Here is a 17,896-nt window from a genome sequence, read left to right as displayed (position 1 = left end):
CACAGCAAAGAGGGGCCTAGGGCCTGGGCCTCCTGACGCCTAGATCAGGGCTTTTCCACCTCCCTAAGCCCTTAGTTCTCTTTGTCACGGAGTCTCACGTAGTCCCTACCACCTGCAGGTCCCCTCCGCACAGAGACCGCCCATGACCCAAGCGAGCCTCCATGGCTCAGCAGCGCCCTCTGCAGCCACATCAGGGCCCTGCAGGGCTCTGGGGAGTCGTCTGAGCCCAGATACCGGAGGTCTGATCAGAGCCCAGCATCCCAGGCTCCGGCCAGGACCTCAGAGAGGCCAGGTGCGGTCAGCTCAGCTCAGGTCCGTGTTGGGGGGGGCCCTTCCCTCCCCCTGAGGCCAAAGAAACCAGGCTGCATCTCTTCTCACCCTCCTTTGATGTAGTCGAGAAATGTGCACTCGGACTCCACAGCAAAGGAAAGCAGCGTGACCTTGAAAACAAAAAGAGGCTTGGTCAGCGGGGAGCATTGAGCAGAGAGGGGGTGCAGGGAGCTTTGCAGATTGTGATGGAGCCCCCAGCATGTGCCAGGTTCGCCCACATCATTGCAAACAGTGCCCACGACAACTCTATGAGGTACTATTATTATCTCCATTCTCCAGCCCGGGAAACTGAGGCTCAAAGAAGTGATGCAGTATGTCCAAGGACACTACCAGGACGTGACCAGGTAAGATGGGAACTCAGATCTGTCTGGCCCCAGGCCCTGTGCTCTTGACCTCGATGCCAAACTGCATCCTGGAAGGGCCCTGTCTCTGTCACTGGAGTACAGGGGCTCAAGCCAAGGAACTGAGTTTTCTGTTAGTGGACATGGGTGTAGAGGGAGCGGCGGGGTCCTCCCGACACAGGGCTAAGATCCGTCAGTGCTGACAAGCTTCGTGCTTCCACATTAATCCTGAAGGGCTTCCCTGTTGGCTTAGTGGTAAAGAATCCACCTGCCAAGGTAGGAGACCCGGGTCGATCCATGGGTCGGGAAGATCCCCTGGAGTAGGCAATGGCAACCCACTCCAGTGTTCTTGTTTGGAAAATTCCATGGACAGAAGAGCCTGGTGGGCTACACAGTCCGTGGGGTCGCAAAGAGTTGGGACAGGACTGAGCACGCACATATGCTTTAATCTTGAAATACGCCTCTTTGGTTTGCACTTGTTTTAAACCTTATTTGTCCCACCTCATTCCTCTAGCATCGCCCATCTCTACCTTCTCAGACCCAAGCCCCTCCTAAGTAGCCTGTCCTTTCCCTGGAGGTAACTAAGCACCTGAGGCCCTCTTGCCTAAGCAGATGCTGCTTGACCTATGCCCCTGGCAGCTTTGGCATCAGCTTTCCCAAGACAGGCAACTACCTGGCAGTGGGTTATGATAATGATTTAGGATCGTGGAGACAAATGAAAGCTTGGCAGTTCAGTTCAGTTCACTTGCTCAGTCATGTCCGACTCTTTGCGACCCCACGGACAGCAGCACACCAGGCCTCCCTGTCCATCAACAACTCCCGGAGCTTGCTCAAACTCATGTCCATCGAGTTGGTGATTGCATCCAACCATCTCGTCCTCTGTCATCCCTTTCTCATCCTGCCTTCAATCTTGGCAAAGTCAATTAAATGAGGCAAGAATGGGGCGACGGACACTTTACCAGGGTCAGAGAATTCCACTCTAGGATTTGTAGCGCCCCCTACTGGTACAGATTCAGTTATCTTCATCAACTCGGTGGGGAGACCAGGGAGGGCTTCCCCTTAACAAAGCGGATGAGCCATTAGCCCAAATGATGGAGAGTCTGTGAGTACTGAGTTGGGCCTTGGAGACCCCCATTCGCTGTGGATGGACAAAGCCTCCCTAGTCTCTAGGAGTGGACTGTGGCAGTGGCCTCTCCTCTATGATCATTAGACTCCATGGGAAGCTTTTAAAACATCTTGTGGCTGGACTGAAGACCCCAAACCAATATCATCAGGCTTTCTGGAGTAGGGATGTGGCTCTGGTTTATTTCTGGCTCCTCACTTGAGTTTAACATGCAGTCAGGGTTGAATTCCGCTTCAGGCCCTGGGATGAAGCAATTAATTGCTGAACTTGGCTGGCCGTATGGATTGACTCAGGGACTTGGTACTCAGAATGTGGTCGCTGAACAGCAGCATCAGCATCACTGGGTAGAAATGCAGACTCTTGGCATTTCAGCAAGATCCCCAGGAAATCCTGCACATAGCAAGTAAGGTCTGAGAAGCACTAAATATAGATTCCTGGGCTCCCAGCCTGGGTTTCCTAAAATAGAACCCCAGGGAACTGGCCTGGGCATCTGTATTTTAATAGGGATCCTGAACCCTGAGTGATTTTTTTTTTTTTAATGGTAAAGATTGGGAAATGCTGGATTAAAGGAAAGTCAGGAGACCTGGGCCTAGCCCTGCCCCTTCCCTAACTCACTGTGACCTGAGGCATCATGTCCCCTTCTCTGGGTCTCAGTTTCTTTATCACTAAAGCAAGAAAGCTGGATGAGATCAGTGGGTTTCATACCTTATTATTATTATTATTTTTTTAGCTGTACATCTAATATTTCTTAGCTGGGGAAGGTGCTGCCCTCTCAAGGGGCATTTGGGAACATGAGGGAGAGCTTTGGGGTCTCACAATGACTGGGGTTCTACTGCTAGCTATGGGCTCAGGCCAGGGAGGCTAAGCATCCCACCACATATGGGGAAGTCCTGTAAGACAAAGAATTATTCTGCCCCCAATGCTGACAACATCTCCACTGAGAAACCCTGCACCTTTGGACAAAGGAAGTATTACTCCACGCCTGCATGTGAAGCAGTTATAATCAGAGAAGTGGTGGTCAGCAGAGTCCAGTTTACAGTCCTGCATCTCCCATGTGTCTGCCACAGCCACCCTGTGCCTTCAACAGGGTAGGGATGATATATTAGACCCATTTTACAGATGGAGAAAAGGTTTCTGGGAGGAATCCTGGGGGCCCCTGCCTGTGGCCTCGTCTGGTCTAGAGTTGCCGTTGGCCTGACTCAAATGGCTGCGTTTGGCTGCATTCTCTCTGGGACAGTGGCCCTCTAGAGTGGGAGGGACATGAAGGGCACAGACTTGGGTATGTGTGCACTGCTAAGACATCGGTTTGTTCTATAAATGCTTTGGTGGGCTCCACCTCAGGGCCTTTGCACATGTTGATCCCTACAGCTAGAACTCTTTTTCCTTGATATCCTTAATACTTAACTCCCTCACCTTGCTTAAATTTCTGCTTAAAGGTTATCTTCTCAGAGAAGCTTTCCTTGGCTATTTTATATAAAATAGCAAGTTTTGGCCCTTGCATTCTCTATTGATTTATCTCACTATACTTTTAAAATTAATTTTTATTGGAGTATAGTTGCTTTACAATGTTGTGTTAGTTTTTTCTGTATAGCAAAGTGAACCAGCTATATGCTTACATATATCCCCTCTTTTTCAGATTTTCTTCCCATTTAGGTCACCACAGAACCTGTGTTATTCAGTAGGTTCTCATCAGTTATCTGTTTTATACATAGTATCAATAGTGTGTATATGTAAACCCCAGTCTTCCAATTCATCCCACCGTTCCCCCTTGGTATTTGTTTGTTTTCTATGTCTGTCTCTATATTTGCTTTGCAAGTAAGATCGTCTATGTCATTTTCCTAGATTCCACACTTCACTATACCTTTTTCCACAGCACTCCCAACCACCTGACACACACAGGGATTTGTGGGTGCACTTGTCTTCTGTCCCCCACCCCCCAACCTGACAATAAGTACCAGGGGGGCAGGGATTTGCTTCAGTCTTATTCCCTCATGCCCCAAACAGTGCCTGGCACTTGGGAGCACACAGTAAATATTTGTTGAAGAAATGCAGGAATGTGCTGAGGATCAGCCCCCAGAAGCCGCTGGGCCAGTGTGATCCCAGGATGGTCTTGGTTAAGGAGGCCGTGTCCATAGCAGCTGCAAGCTGCAGATTTAACGGTTGTGCTCACTGCTCTGTCTACCACCTTCCAGCTCTGTGACCTTGGTTGAGTCACTTCCCTGCCTGCGGCCTTGGTTTCCGCTCTTGTGACGAGGGGATGATAATGCCTGCCTCTTAAGGAAACAACCTGTGAAAAGGACCTCAACGGGGAATTTCCCAGAGTAAGAGCCCAATAAGTTCAAGTCCTTTTCCTTCCTGCAGGAAGAGCCCCCCACGGGAGTTTCTCTCTGGGATTTTTCATCCTATATCACAGGGCCTGTGCCCCCTGACCCCCATTGCTCCGTCAGCCCCACCCCTCCCCACCCCCAACCCCCAGGTCTGGTTCCCACACCCTGCAGCAAAGCCGCACAGACCACCAGACCTAGCTCGGGGCTCAGGAAGTCTACATCCGCCTCAGAGAGGGAGTGGCTACTCACTGTGCCCGAATTCACATATTTCTTTTTCTTCATTTTCTTTTTTGGGTTTACCACCTGCCGAGGAAAAAAACACACACACAAAATAAAACCCAGTTACCAGGTAAGAAGGAGCGTTTCTGAGCAGTCAGGGACTGGGTGTGGCCCTGGGGCAGAAGTGAAGGAGGAAGCCAAGGGTGACTAGGGAGACGCAGAAGGAAGAAAGAGCTGGAGCTTAGGCACAGGTGGGAAGTTCAGGTGGGAGCTCTGGCAAGCTGTGCAGGTAGGAACGGGGGAGAGAAGTCTGGGGGGAGAAACCCAGAACAGCCTCAGAACCGCCACAGGCCTGAAGGCCACGCAGAGGATCTGGTGCTGCCTGACGTATTCGTAGGACGACAGTTCCCTAGGCAAGCTGCTGAGATGGGGGCACATTGCAGCCCCAAGACTACACTGTTCCTGGATCTCTCAGTCTGTCCCATGAGGGTGTGGGGCTTCTAGAATTTTCCGCAACTCAAACATCTACTCCAGAGCAGCTCTCCCACGAGAGGGGAGTGAACATGGACTCCTGGGGGTCTGGGCATCACCAAAAGACCTGGCCACAAGCATATGTCTTTGAAGTCATCTGCTATCTTTAAATTAGCCTGTATTCCACATGCACTCTCTAATTATAACTGTTTCAATATTAAAGCACTGTTTTGTTCTCAGATCTTCCTGTGAAGTGGGCACTGAGAAAACATCCTGTTTGTTCTGGGGTTTCCACCACCACTGGGCATGCACACCCCCTCCCCCCCTCCCCATGTACCAGACTCTCCAGCCTAAGCGGCCCCAGACGCCGTGCAGGGGACCAGCGCCCCCTAGGGGCCAGCAACCTCCCCACTCCTGGGCTGGAATTCGAAGCCCTCTCCTCTCTCTCCTCACGTCCCCAGCGTCTCCAGGGTCCCCAGCGGTCTGCCCTCCTGTGCAAGGAGGCACTGAGTGGCTCCCAGGACCAGGAGCTCTGCGGGCTCTGGACACAACAGTGAGTCCCCACCCCTGAGGATGTCATGGTCTTGGGGGAGGGGGAGGGGGTGGGTGGGGGGGAGGGGTGGGGGGGAGGGGGTGGGTAGGGGGGAGGGGTGGGGGGGGAGGGGGAGGTAGGAAGTATGATAAGGGCTGCCCAGGTGTCGCTAGTGTAAAGAACCTGCCTGCCAAAAAAAAAAAAAAAGAACCTGCCTGCCAGTGCAGGAGACCTAAGAGATGTGGCTTCAATCCCTGGGTCAGGAAGATTCCCTTGGAGGAGGAAATGGCAACCCACTCCAGTATTCTTGCCTGGAGAATCCCATGGACAGAAGAGCCTGGTGGGCTACAGTCCACGGGGTCACAAAGAGTCAGACACGACTGAAGCAACTTAGCACACACGCAGGCCCATAGTATGATAAACAGGTGACAGGCCTGCTTTTAGTGGGGGAGGAGGGAACAGGAGCACCCTCTTCAGACTTGGTGGGTGTGCAGGTAGGGCCTTCCTGGGGGAGGAGCATCACAGGCGTCTCTGAGGCCCGGTAGAGGCCCAAACAGGTCAAGAAGAGCAAAGGGAGCCCCGGGGAGGCACCAGCACAAATGAAGCCACAGAGACTGAGCCAGATGGAGGTTCCGAGAGCCTCAGATGGCATAATGGGCTGAAAGCGAGGGTGGGCAGAGGGACGGGGAGCGGGCCAGACCCCAGGGGCTCCTAGAGCTGTGCTGTATACGGCCGCTCATACACGCCCCCACCTCAGCTGCACAGACACTGCAGGTCGCAGGGGCTTGACGCTCTTGTGAAGGAGCTCGGCCTTTCCTTGTAGGTGAAGGGCCCTGTCAGATATCAGTTGGGGTGGAGGCTCCCTGCTCCCTGGGGTGAACCAGGCTGAGACAGCGGGTGAAGTGAACAGCCAGGTAGTAAGCAGGGCAGCAGGGTGGTCGATTACCATTTTGTAGGCAGCTCTGGGTTACTGAGTAGAAGTGGAAAGGCCATTAGAGGGCTGTCGCAAAGCCCCCCACCCCCACGGGGGAGATGGTGACGGTGGGGGTGGACAGGAAGGAAGGGGACAAGCCTCAGAATATCCAGGTGGCAAGAGGAGCAGGATTCAGCCGTGGACTGGGTGTGGGATGCGGGGCAGAAGGCATCAGGGATGCCTCCCCAGGGGCCGTGGTCCCCGCGATGATGGCACAGGAGGGGGAAGCGGCTGGCCAGAGGAGAGGAGGGCAGCAGGGGCTCTAGCCAGCGCATTCAGTTTAGGAGGCTAAGTCTGAGGAGTGGCCACATACAGCTGGGCATGTGCGATGGACACCTAGGCTGACGCCAGAGCCTGAGATGAGGGTCTTTCCTGGCAGAAGCCTAGTCCCTCTTCAGGCACTTCAGACACTAGAAAGGCCTTCCTGAGCCCAAACCAGCCTCCCAGAGATGCCCTCCACAGTGCGAGGGCTGCCCCTCGGCAGCCAGAATCTAATTCCTTTTCTACCTGCCGGCGCTTCCAATGTGTGAAACAGCACTTTGGCTTGCCAGTGCTGCAGTTTCTCTTGTTTGCAAGGGAGCAGGGCTCAACGACTGAGAAAACAAGTCGATCTAACCTTTCCTGCTTTAAGCCTGAGAGATCATGGCCTCATCTGAGCCTGTCAGGCACCCTTAGAAGGCCAGACTCCAAGAGATCTGACCCCTTCCCTTCCCTTCCCTAAAAATTTTCTTAGAGGACTCTAGGGAGTTCCCTGGTGGTCCAGTGGTTGACTCTGTACTTCCAGTGCAGAGGGTGGGGTTTAATCCCTGGTTGGGAAACTGAGATCTCATGAACCGTGTGGCATGGCCAAAAGAGTAAATAAGAGTCTGGAGAGGGGCTTCCCTGGTGGCTCAGGGGTAAAGAATTGCCTGTCAATGCAGGAGACATGGGTTCGATCCCTGATCCAGGAAGATCCCACATGCAGCTGAGCAATTAAACTCCTGCGTCACAACTGTGCTCTAGAGCCCACGTGCTGAGAAGCCAGTGCGCCACAACTAGATAGAAGCCCACACAGCAGCAAAGACCCAGCACGGCCAAAAATAAAGGAATTAAAAAAAAGAGTCCAGAGAAAGACGGGGCCTGCTGCGTGGGTGGGAGAAAAGAGACAGCTCCGTCCTTTGTCCTTGCAGAAAACAAAGCAATTAACTGTGAGTGTCAGAGCTCCTACAAAGCAATTCATCCATGTTCCATTCTCACAAATAGCCTTGTTGAACTGAATTCAGCGTGGGTGTATAACAAGCACCTACTGTGTGCCTAGGAGGACCCAGGCCAACGTGAATAGGGCAACAGAAAGGGCTGTCACTTAGTCTGCCCTTGGGGCGCTTTGGTCCAGCTGGAACACAAGACCTGTCCACTCGGGACAGAGATACAGGCTGAGGGAGCAACGTAAGGAGGGACTCAGAGTCGGTGATGGGAGTCAAAGCCAGCTCTGCGACTTCACTCGCTGAGCGATGTGAGGACAGGGCCAGCTCGTAGGACGGTTGTGAAATGTAAATCTCCTGGCACCCAGGCTCTCGACAGATGATACTAGGAGATAGCACTGACGTAATGCTCACCAGGGGCCAGGCGTGGTTCTAGTAATTTAATTCTCAGTGTGCACGGCACAGAATGGGGCAGGAGCTCAACCAGGGTCACCCAGCTTATACACGGTAGAGCTAGGATAGGAACCCTGGGCCGTAAACGAGGGCTACAAGCATCTGCAGCTCAGTGTCTGGCATGAACTGTGCTGTCCACGGAGCTGCCCCACTTCTGTGGCAGAGAGCAGGGCCTGAACTGGACGTGTGAGGCTGGGAGCGTATCCCAAGGGACGAGCGCACGCAGGCGGAGGCTCAGTGTAGAGACTATCCTGAGGGCAGAAGCTCTTATCTGCCAAGAGACTGGGTGTCTCGTCCAAGGTTCCCGTCTAGATGGAGGCACCCCGGCTCCTGTCCCTCTCTTTCCTTCTAGGACAGAGAATACATTCTGCAGGCCCTGCAACTGCTCCGATGCAAGGCAGGACTCAGGACCTCAGGTCTGGAGCCGGGAACCTGCTGATACCGTGCCCTGCCTCCCGCCCCACCTGCATTTCTCTCCCCTTGCGTGGTTGGAAGAGCTCTCTTTGGGGCTGGGGGTATGGAATATAACTCAATGATCTGGAGTCAGATAAACTTAGATCGTTGGCCTCTTCTGCCTCTTTCTGAACTTGAGTCAAGTCCCCTTACTTCTTGGAGATTCAGTCTCTTGAACTGTGAAATAGGACAATAACACCCACCTCACAGGAGAAGAGGCAAAGACCCCAGCCCGGGCTCCCTGTGGGCCTCAGAGACTGTGGGAGCTATGTATCGTCAGAGCAAAGCCCACCTCACCTCATAGATGTTGAACTGGCTCTGCCCACGGGCCAGCTCCCGGTAGCTGGTGGTGAACTCCCCAATGAAGTCGTGGCTGCAAGGGAAGGGCGCTGCTGAGAACACGGACACGAGGCCAGGCTGTTCACACCCATCCCGCCCCCTCTCACATCCCTACCCCGGGCTCCAGCTCTGCCCAGCTCCTCTGCTCCAGGGGTCCATGCCAGCAGAGATGGTGGGGCCCTGGGAAGAGCCGAGTGTCACCCATGGGGCCGGAAACCCAGCTGTAACCCAGCAAAGAGCAGGGTCCTGGAGAATGGGACCTACTTCTCATACTTGGATTCCTACTTGAACAAACGAGCAATAGAAGGTATTCTGGGGACAACTGGGGATATTTGAATATGAAATGAATATTAGATCATATTCAAGAATTATTGTTCAATGTGTCTGGTGCTATAATGACATGTGTAGTTAGGTAGAAAAATGCCCTTAATTTTTAGACATTCCCAATGAGATATCTAGATGTAAAAATGCCATGACGTCTGTAACTTAAACTATATCAGCAAAACACAGATAAAGCCACTGTGGCCATGTGGAACACGTGTCAGAGTCAGGTGATAGGCTTAGAGTGTTCATTAAACTCTTGACTTTTCTGTGCACTTGACATTTTTCCAATAACATGTTTTGAAAAGACATCCAGCACTAGGTCAGTCCAGGCAGCCTGAAGTGTTTTCTGCAGTGTTTCTATCTTCTGCATCTCTGCCCCACAAGCGTGTGTTGATGTTAAGTGCAGCAGAACCTTGTACAAAGCAGAACTCCCACCCCTTCTGTGGGTGGCTGCCTTTCACCGTCACTCTCCCATAGCGGGCAGTGGTGAGCATGCTGGCCGGAAGCACCTGCTGGAGCCTGATACCTTGAGTCCACACTGTGGTTTGTTTACATATTTACAGCGTTCAGCCTTCAGATTACGAGCTCCTTAATGGTGGGACCCAATGGCATCTGGTGGCCACCTCCAGTTGTTGTTCAGTCCCTCAGTTGTGTCTGACTCCGCAACCCCATGGACTGCAGCACACCAGGTCCCCCTGTGCTTCACTATCTCCTGGAATCTCCTCAAGCTCACGTCCATTGAGTCAGTGATGCCAGCCAACCATCTCATTCTCCTCCTCTCATCCCTTCTTCTCCTTCCCTCCATCTGTCCCCGAATCAGGGTCTTTTCAATGACTTGGCTCTTCGCATCAGGTGGCCAAAGTACTGGAGCTTCAGCATCAGTCCTTCCAATGAATGTTCAGGACTGATTTCCTTTAGGATGGACTGGTTTGATCTCCTTGCAGTCCAAGGGACTCTCAGGAGTCTTCTCCAGCACCACAGTTTGAAAGCATTAATTTTTCGGCACTCAGCCTTCTTTATGGTCCAACTCTCACATCTATACATGACTTTTGGAAAAACCATGGCTTTGACTATATGGACCTATGTCAGCAAAGTGATGTCTCTGCTCTTGAGTACACTGTCTAGGTTTGTCATAGGTTTTTTTTTCTTCCAAGGAGCAAGTGTCTTTTAATTTCATGGCTGCAGTCACCATCTGCAGTGATTTTGGAGCCCAAGAAAGATGAAGTCTGTCACTGTTTCCATTTTTTCCTCATCTGTTTGCCATGAAGTGATGGGACTGGATGCCATGATCTTAGTTTTTTGAGTGCTGAATTTTAAGCCAGCTTTTTCAAGCCACTTCCAGCTTCCCTGGCAAAGGTGAAGCATGAGGAACCCCGGGGTAAGATGATGAGGTGAGTGCCGGGTGGAAGCCTGAGGCCAACTTGCCTGTGATGTGGTTAAAGTGGAGAGAGGAGGGGCCAGAGTGAGTTGGCCGAGGTAGTGCTGGTTCCGGAGCTTCTCTATCGGAAGATGTTGGAAAGGTGAGCTCCGTGAAAGAAGCTGGGGCCTGATTCAGAGCTGCGTGTGCACAGCTCTCCACGGCATCCCCTGTCCATGTCCCAGACTTGGGAGGCACCAGAGGAGACTGCAGGGCTTAAAGCCCCCTACGACACCCCCTGTAGCACCACAGGACGCAGGGCTCACAAAGTCAGGAGGGATGGCATACTTGGATCTGGTTCAACTGGCAAGAGCGGGTGAGAGTTCTACTAAAGTTGCAAGAGGCCTATTCTGGTCCTGTCTATGGATTCCCAGCAATACCGGCTCCTTGGGGGCACTTCAATGCACAGAAGAGGAAGACCCTGGCCCCCCCCAGCGCTGGGCTCAGCCCTCCTCGGGCTCTGCCTCACGGCTCCTGGGCCCATTTGTCTGCGTCAAGGCTCACCTCCCACAAATTCTGCTCCCTCAGGCCCTGCCCCCTGCAAACAGCTCCTCTGAGGACTCAAGGGCCTCCCTGCTGGATTTCAGGAAGTCTCTGCGGGCCAGCTTGTCTTCTGCACTTAGTTCACCCCACAATGCTTAGCCTCACACAGAGAACATGATCACCAACGCTCAGGAGGTCACTAACATCTGCCTGTACCTTAGAACACACACATTTCAGAAAATCCTAAATTCTCCCAAGTGTGGGGGAGACCTTGGACACTGGGCTGGCGGCTAGACAACTCTTTGAGGAAAAGAGGCCTCTTACTCCCCTTGCGCCATGTCCTGCAGGACACTGGCCTTCTGGTGCCTCAGCGGAGCTGGGCAGGGACAAGGAAAACCCAGGCCCCTCACCCCAGAGCTGCCATGCGTGGGGGGCCTGGGCACAGCTCTCTCCTCGAGAGCAAGACCCGCCCTCTGCCCAGGGGCGGCCCCCTCCCTGCTCACCTGCTGTCCTTCGGCCAGCTTACCTGCCGTCTCGATCCCAGTCGTACACCTCCACCTTGATGGTCCTGTAAGGCAAAGGGCTCGTGGTGGGATGGACTTGACCCAGCACTTGTATAGCCTGAGAACAGGGCCCTTCTCCTGCTCTTGGGCCACAAGGGGATACAGGAACACCCAGGGCCCGTGCTGGAGAGGCCCAAGAGACAAAGGACCACTTCTGCAGCCTCACGCCTCAGGGACCCAGCCAGCCCCAAAACTGCATAGAGACTTCCCTGAATTTCAGGCCAGATGTAGAGAAGCAACCTCAGACTCTAGTTCACGCTGCCTTCTCCTTGGCCACCCCAAAGGGCACACAGGTCCCCGCATGAAGCCATACTCTGAGTCTATCGGGGTGGGACTGTCGTAGGGGGAGTATGGTGTTCCCTAGATCCAAGGCCTAAGCAGGGTGGGTTCTCCTGGGGCAGAGTCACAAGACTGTGTGGTGGGACCCCAGGGTCCAAGGAGTCTGAGTGGTAGGGAGCCCCCGCACCCCGCCCGTCAGGGGTGGGCTCAGGGGCCCTGACGTGGGGATGGCCCTCGGAGCTTTTCCATGCCAGACTGGCTCCCGAGTGAGGGCGTAATTATCTTCACATTTTAGCCTGGCTGCTTTAATTAGTTTGTTTTGACTCCTGAGCTCGGTGCTGGGCTTTGGGAGCCCATTTTATTTTTAGCCCGTTTCCATGGCAGCAGGCTAGCAGACCAGAGGCGGAGGAGGGTGGTGGAGGGCTGCAGGTTAACCCTTGGTGCCAGCTGTCCTCCAGGGATGCCCAGGGACAGGGCAGACGCCCGGGTCCCTCTGCAGGGTCAGGGTCTGGGGAGGTGGGAGAGGCATGGGGGGCGCTGGGGTCTCCAGCCTTCAGTTCTAAATGGGGCAGGCAGAGGCGGCTGCCTGGGCTGGTGTTCTATGAATATCTCATCATCCCGCCGTGGCCACAGCCCAGCTCCTCGGGGCTGCAGGGAGCTGGCCTTGGGGTTCTGGAGCTCCCAGAAGGAGGCGCTGTCTGACTTCAGATGAGCCTCCAAGGGGCCTGGGGGTGGGTGTGGATTCTCTTGCATTGGCATAGAAACTGTTCCAGAAATGGAGGGATGCCCCAGGGGTTGGGCAGCAACTGGATTTTTTGTTACCAAAACGTGAAATGGGGTGGGCACAGAAGCCCACCAATTAGAGAAATCCTTTGAATTCCTGTGAAAAAACAAAACACTATGTCTCTCTGAGGTGAATTATTATGGGAAGAAAAAAAAAACCTGGGCCTCTGAAGGTGGGCTGGTGGGCTTGAAGGAGTGGAAAGTGGCTGGGGTGTGGACTGGGATGCTGGCTCCTGAGCAGTGGGGCCTGGAGATGTCATTTAACTTCACTGAGCCACAAAATCATTTTGAAAGAGGCATAGTGAGGGGCCCTGGGGCTTCTTCGGTGGCTCAGAGGTAAAGAATCCGCCTGCCAAGCAGGAGATGCATGTTCGATTCCTGGGTGAGGAAGATCCCCTGGAGAAGGAAATGGCAACCCACTCCAGTGTTCTTGCCTGGGAAATCCCATGGATGGAGGAGCCTGGCGGGCTACAGTCCGTGGGGTCGCAAGAGTCAGGCAGGACTTAGCGATTAAACAACAGCAATAATTAAGGGCCGTACTGCACAGCCGTGGAGACAGGCTGGTAAGGGCGCCGGGCGTGCACTGGGCCTCTATAAAAGTGCCTCCTCTCCACTTTCGCATTCAGGCCACACTCGGGATAGGTTTCACATGCAGTTTACTTAAATGAAGGACACTTGAGCCTGGGCACCTGGGCTCTGCAACTTCTGATTCCTAGAATGACAAGGCTGAAAGTGACCTTGGCAGCACCCTAGCCTGGCCACCCGGCAGATCACCAGGGAGCTTCCCAGACACACAGACCCTGCCCCCCCCCCCCCCCACCCCAGGTCCAATTCTTGGCAGTTCTAGGCAGGGCCCAGGAATCTAGGTTGACAGTCTCCACAAATGCTACTGCTATGCATCTTCTGGAGACATGACCTCCAGCCACTGGTTTTCAGTTGGGGAAACTGAGCCCTAAGGGCAGCCAGTCACTTGCCCAGGGTCACACAAGTGGTGAGGGTCTGAGCCAGGACCCTGCTCCCCAGTGTCTCCCAGTCCTTCCCCAGAGCCTCCCCCTCCAGCTCTGCAGGGGACCTTCAGGGACCTCAGCAAGGAGTCCCTCCCCTTGGATCACCAACACTAGTACCTCAGGTGACCAGATCAGGGACAGCCCCACGCTCAGAGACTGTGGAAGGACCCCACTCATAGCCACAGCCTTGGAGATCCAAAAAAATCACCGGGGAGCTTTTTTAAAGATCCCACCGCCAGAAGGCATATTCAGTTGGTATGGAAAGGACTCAGGCATGGGTAGTTTTTACAAGTCCCCTGGCTGATTCTAATGTGCTGCCAGAGCCTTTAACCTCTCTAGATGGAATGACTGTTTTTCAAACTTGGTTACACATCAGATCCCATGGGGGAGCTTTAGCAATCCTGATGGTGAGGCCTCACCCCAGTGATTCAGAATCAATTGGCCTGGGGGGTGCAGCCTGTGCAGGGAATTGTTAAAAGCTCCTCAGGGGAGGGGAAGTTGCAGCTGAGGTTGAGACCACTGAGGGTGAGATTCCTGAGCAATCAAGGATCAAGGGATGGCTGCGAGGGCTGGTGGGAGTCGGGGTGGTGGTGTCACAGGAGCCTGGATGCTGCAACCTCCAGAACCGGAGAAGAAGGAAGTGCCCAGAGATGGGGGAGGCAGCGGCAGAAGCCGGACACAGCTTTGACTACTTTCTAACAGCTCTGTCACCGTCCAGCCCTGGCTAGGCAGCCCCAGGTCACCCCGTGTGCCACTCCTGGGCTGCACGTCGCGGCTCCCAGTCCCTGAGCACAGGCCCAGCCAGGGCTCACGTTGGGTTGTGACTTCTGGGGTCAGCACCCAGGAGAAGGGGCTCCTGGGTGTGGGACAATGAAATGACCTCACACAATGAACATCTTATTTGGCATAAAAAGGCTCAGAACACAGAGCACCTCATCTGGGAGGCAGTGAGGCAGAAAGGGGAGACAGTGGTCTCTGGGGCAGGCAGCCCTGGGTGGCAATCCCAGCTCTTCCAGGAGCTTAGCTGTGAGGCCCTGGGCAACTGGCTTCACCCTCAGAGACTGTTGTGTGCTTGCTCAGTTGCTTCAGTTGCATCTGACTCTGTGTGACCCACTAGACTGCAGCCCGCCAGGCTCCTCTGTCCATGGGGTTCTCCAGGCAAGAATACTGGAGTGGTTTGCCATGCCCTCCTCCAGGGGATCTTCCCAACCCAGGGATTGAACCCACGTCTCCTGTAACTCCTGTGTAGCAGGCAGATTCTTTACTGCTGAGCCACTGAGGAAGCCCGGGAGACTACTCCTCTGTGAAATGGGACAATCACACCCACTTTACGACTGCGATCAGAAGGCAACTACATTGTTCACACAGTTGGCACTGGACACATGTTTGTTCCATCTAAAACATTCAAGCCTTTTTTCTAAACTCCCGTCTCCCAAACAATTCCCATTCAGCATATAAATGTCAGCTCCACAAGGCCATGGATTTTTGTTCGTTTTGTACACTGCTGTATCTTCAACCTCCAGAACAGCGCCTGGCATCTATTAGGTAATATGCGTGCATGCCTGCTAAGTCGCTTCAGGCGTGTCCGACTCTTTGCGACCCTGTGGTCTGTAGCCTGCCAGTTTCCTCTGCCCACAGGACTCTCCAGGCAAGAATACTTGAGTGGGATGCCGTGCCCTCCTCCAGGGGATCTTCCTGACCCAAGGATAGAAACCATGTCTCCTGCGGCTCCCAAATTGTAGGTGGATTCTTTACTGCTGAGCTACCAGGGAAGCCCATTAGGTAATATACAGATTATTAAATACCTATTGACTGACTAAGATATTCTAAAACATTGTGAAGTTGGCCAGAGTAACAAGACCCTCCTTCCACAAAATCCCAAAGGGAGAGACTTCCCTGGTGGTTCAGTGGCTAAGACTCTGTGCTCAAATGCCTGGGTTCAATCCCTGGTCAGGGAACTAGATCCCACAGGCTGCAACGAAAGATCCAGCCTGCTGCAATGAAGACTGAAGATCCTGTGAGCCACAACTAAAACCAGTGCCCCCAGATAAATAAATATTAAAAAAAAAAAAATCCAAAGGGAGTGGCTTTCCCCAGAGCTGGTCAGTAGTGACACTGCGCTCAGGGCTGGGAGCTGATGTCCCATGGGTCTCTGAATATGTGAGGCAGGGATGACAGAGCAGGGTGTGTGTGAGCCTCAGCAGGCCCGCAAGGATGGGGGATGCTGGCAGAGACGCCCGGCTTCCCTCCCAGCACACCAAGCACCTCTGTCTGTAGCCTCCTCCGAGCTGAGCTGTGGGTCTGTTCCTAATGAACCTCTGCCCTTCCCAGGCAGGAGAAGGTAAGCTTCCCTGATGCTTACAAGTTCCCAGGGCAGACAGGCCCTGCGGGGTTCACTCTAAAGTAACTGAGTCAGTCCATTACTCTGAAATGCTCTGGAGAAGAAGAGAAGCATCGAGCCGCACGGGCCCAGGCAGGCAGCAGACGTGATGGCGGGGGCACTGGGCAGCCCCGGCTGTACAGCGTTGCTTTGCCTCCCCTGTCTGGGTGCAGGAGGTACCTGTGTAAGCTGGGATAAGACACTCCTAACTGAGGCCGTCGTGCTGTGCTTGGTCCCTCCCAGGGCTCAGCGTGCAGTGGGGCTCAAAGGAGAAGCAACTTGTTCAGTCCAGCCCAGAGTTTCTCTGGCTCCTGGGAATCCGCTCATCTCTCCAGGTGAAAACTCAGCACCCTGATCACTCTTTTAAAAGCTACTCATTCACCATGACGGTGTGAGTGAGAGCAGCCTGGCCTAGAGGAATTTGGTTGAACAGAGACAAATCCTCAAGTCACAGAATATTCAAGGACAGAGCAGGGGGGCTGCAGAAGGCAGGAAAAGAGCCTTCATCCCCCTACTGGAGGGTTAGATTCATTCTGATCTGGATGCGATGTCCTCTGACTCCAGTTCTGCTCAGTTGGGTTGCTTGGGTTTGGCCTTATGTGGACTGGAAATACAATACAGGTAGAGGGACCCCAAACTAGGAGAATCCCAAATCACAGGGCCAGACCAGAGGTGACTTCTGGAGAAGAGAAACGCACCTTCTCCTTGCCCAGGAAAAGTTACAGAATCTGTGGTCCTTCATTACCCCATCTGTGAAATGGGTACCTCACTAGTACCACCTTCTAGGGTTATTATGAAATTTAAATTCATAAAATAAGATACTGTATTTCAACCAATTAGGACTCAATTTGGCCCGTGTCCTAAAGATTCAGTAAATCTTAAAAAGATTAACTGGCTTCCACCCTCATCATTCCAAGAAAACTACCCTTTCTCAACACATCCCTTGTTCTCACCCCATGGCCCTCTTTTTCACAACAGCAGTTGATACTTCTGTTTGAACCCTCTTCTCATCTCTCCCCTCTGGCTATGGCTGCCCGGCTCTGGACTCCTCTTTTCTCTCTGACATCCCCTCTTCTTTCTCCTGTTCCTGACCTGTGCCTTTCCCCTGGGGCCTTGGGCACCTCTGCCAGCCCTTTCCTGGGGACCCCCAGATCCTGTTCTCCTCTCCCCTGAGTGGAACCCCACTGTCCCTGTCTCATAGCCACATACTCTGGCTCCCTGTTACACTTCTCATTTCCATCAGCGGTACTATCCCTCATCCTCCAAGCTCCAAACCCTGATAACCTCTTTGTCTCTTTCACTCCCACATCCAGGTAGATGTCAAGCCTTTGGAGTCTTCCTTTGACCTCCAGGCTCAAAGTAGACCTGCCCCAGCCTGCGGGCAAAGCTTTCTGAGAGCTGTTCTCCAATCCCACCACACTCACCCCATGTCTTGACTATTTGTCAGCAGAGCGCTGGAGTTTAAGAACACAGATTCTAGGGTCAGCCTGCTGGGGTCCAGCTCCTGGTAAGACCACTGACTGGCAGTAAGACCCTAGGTGAGTCATTTAACCTCTCTAGGCCTCAGTGGGTGGTATTTGTACCTTTTTCGGAAGAGGTTACTAATTGTTGGGAGGATTAAATTAGTTCACATGTATCAACTACCTCGAAAGTATTATAGGAGCCTTTGCTGTTATGATTATAACCCGTCTGTCTCCCACCCTGGCCTGGGAGCAACCTCAGAAGGAGGCTTGGGTCTGATAGCTCAGTGTGTCCATAGCACCCAAGACGGTGCCCGGTGTCTGGCTGGCTTAGAAGACAGGCCTCCTGGATTAAAGCCAATGTGTCCTGTGACGCTGTAAGAGGTGCCCTGGAAGGCATGGAAAGGGGCCTTGCTTTGCTGCACAAGGCCCACCCTCTCCTGCCCAGCGGGGCCTTC

The 17,896-nt window shown here is 53.4% G+C and overlaps 1 protein-coding gene across 1 annotated transcript in view; it reads right to left on the bottom strand.

Annotated features, from left to right (window-relative positions):
* CPNE5 (copine 5) overlaps positions 1-17,896 on the bottom strand; it is a 99,570-nt gene that overhangs the window by 10,489 nt on the left and 71,185 nt on the right. The window contains exons 12-15 of the mRNA XM_052648476.1: positions 11,493-11,534; positions 8,701-8,776; positions 4,371-4,424; positions 379-440 (exon numbers count right to left, since the gene is read on the bottom strand). Coding sequence (XP_052504436.1) covers positions 379-440; positions 4,371-4,424; positions 8,701-8,776; positions 11,493-11,534 — 234 coding nt within the window. The remainder of the gene's footprint in view (positions 1-378; positions 441-4,370; positions 4,425-8,700; positions 8,777-11,492; positions 11,535-17,896) is intronic.

This window comes from Budorcas taxicolor, chromosome 11 (assembly GCF_023091745.1).
Source record: "Budorcas taxicolor isolate Tak-1 chromosome 11, Takin1.1, whole genome shotgun sequence".
NCBI lineage: Eukaryota > Metazoa > Chordata > Mammalia > Artiodactyla > Bovidae > Budorcas > Budorcas taxicolor.
This window is presented reverse-complemented; position numbering and strand designations above follow the sequence as displayed.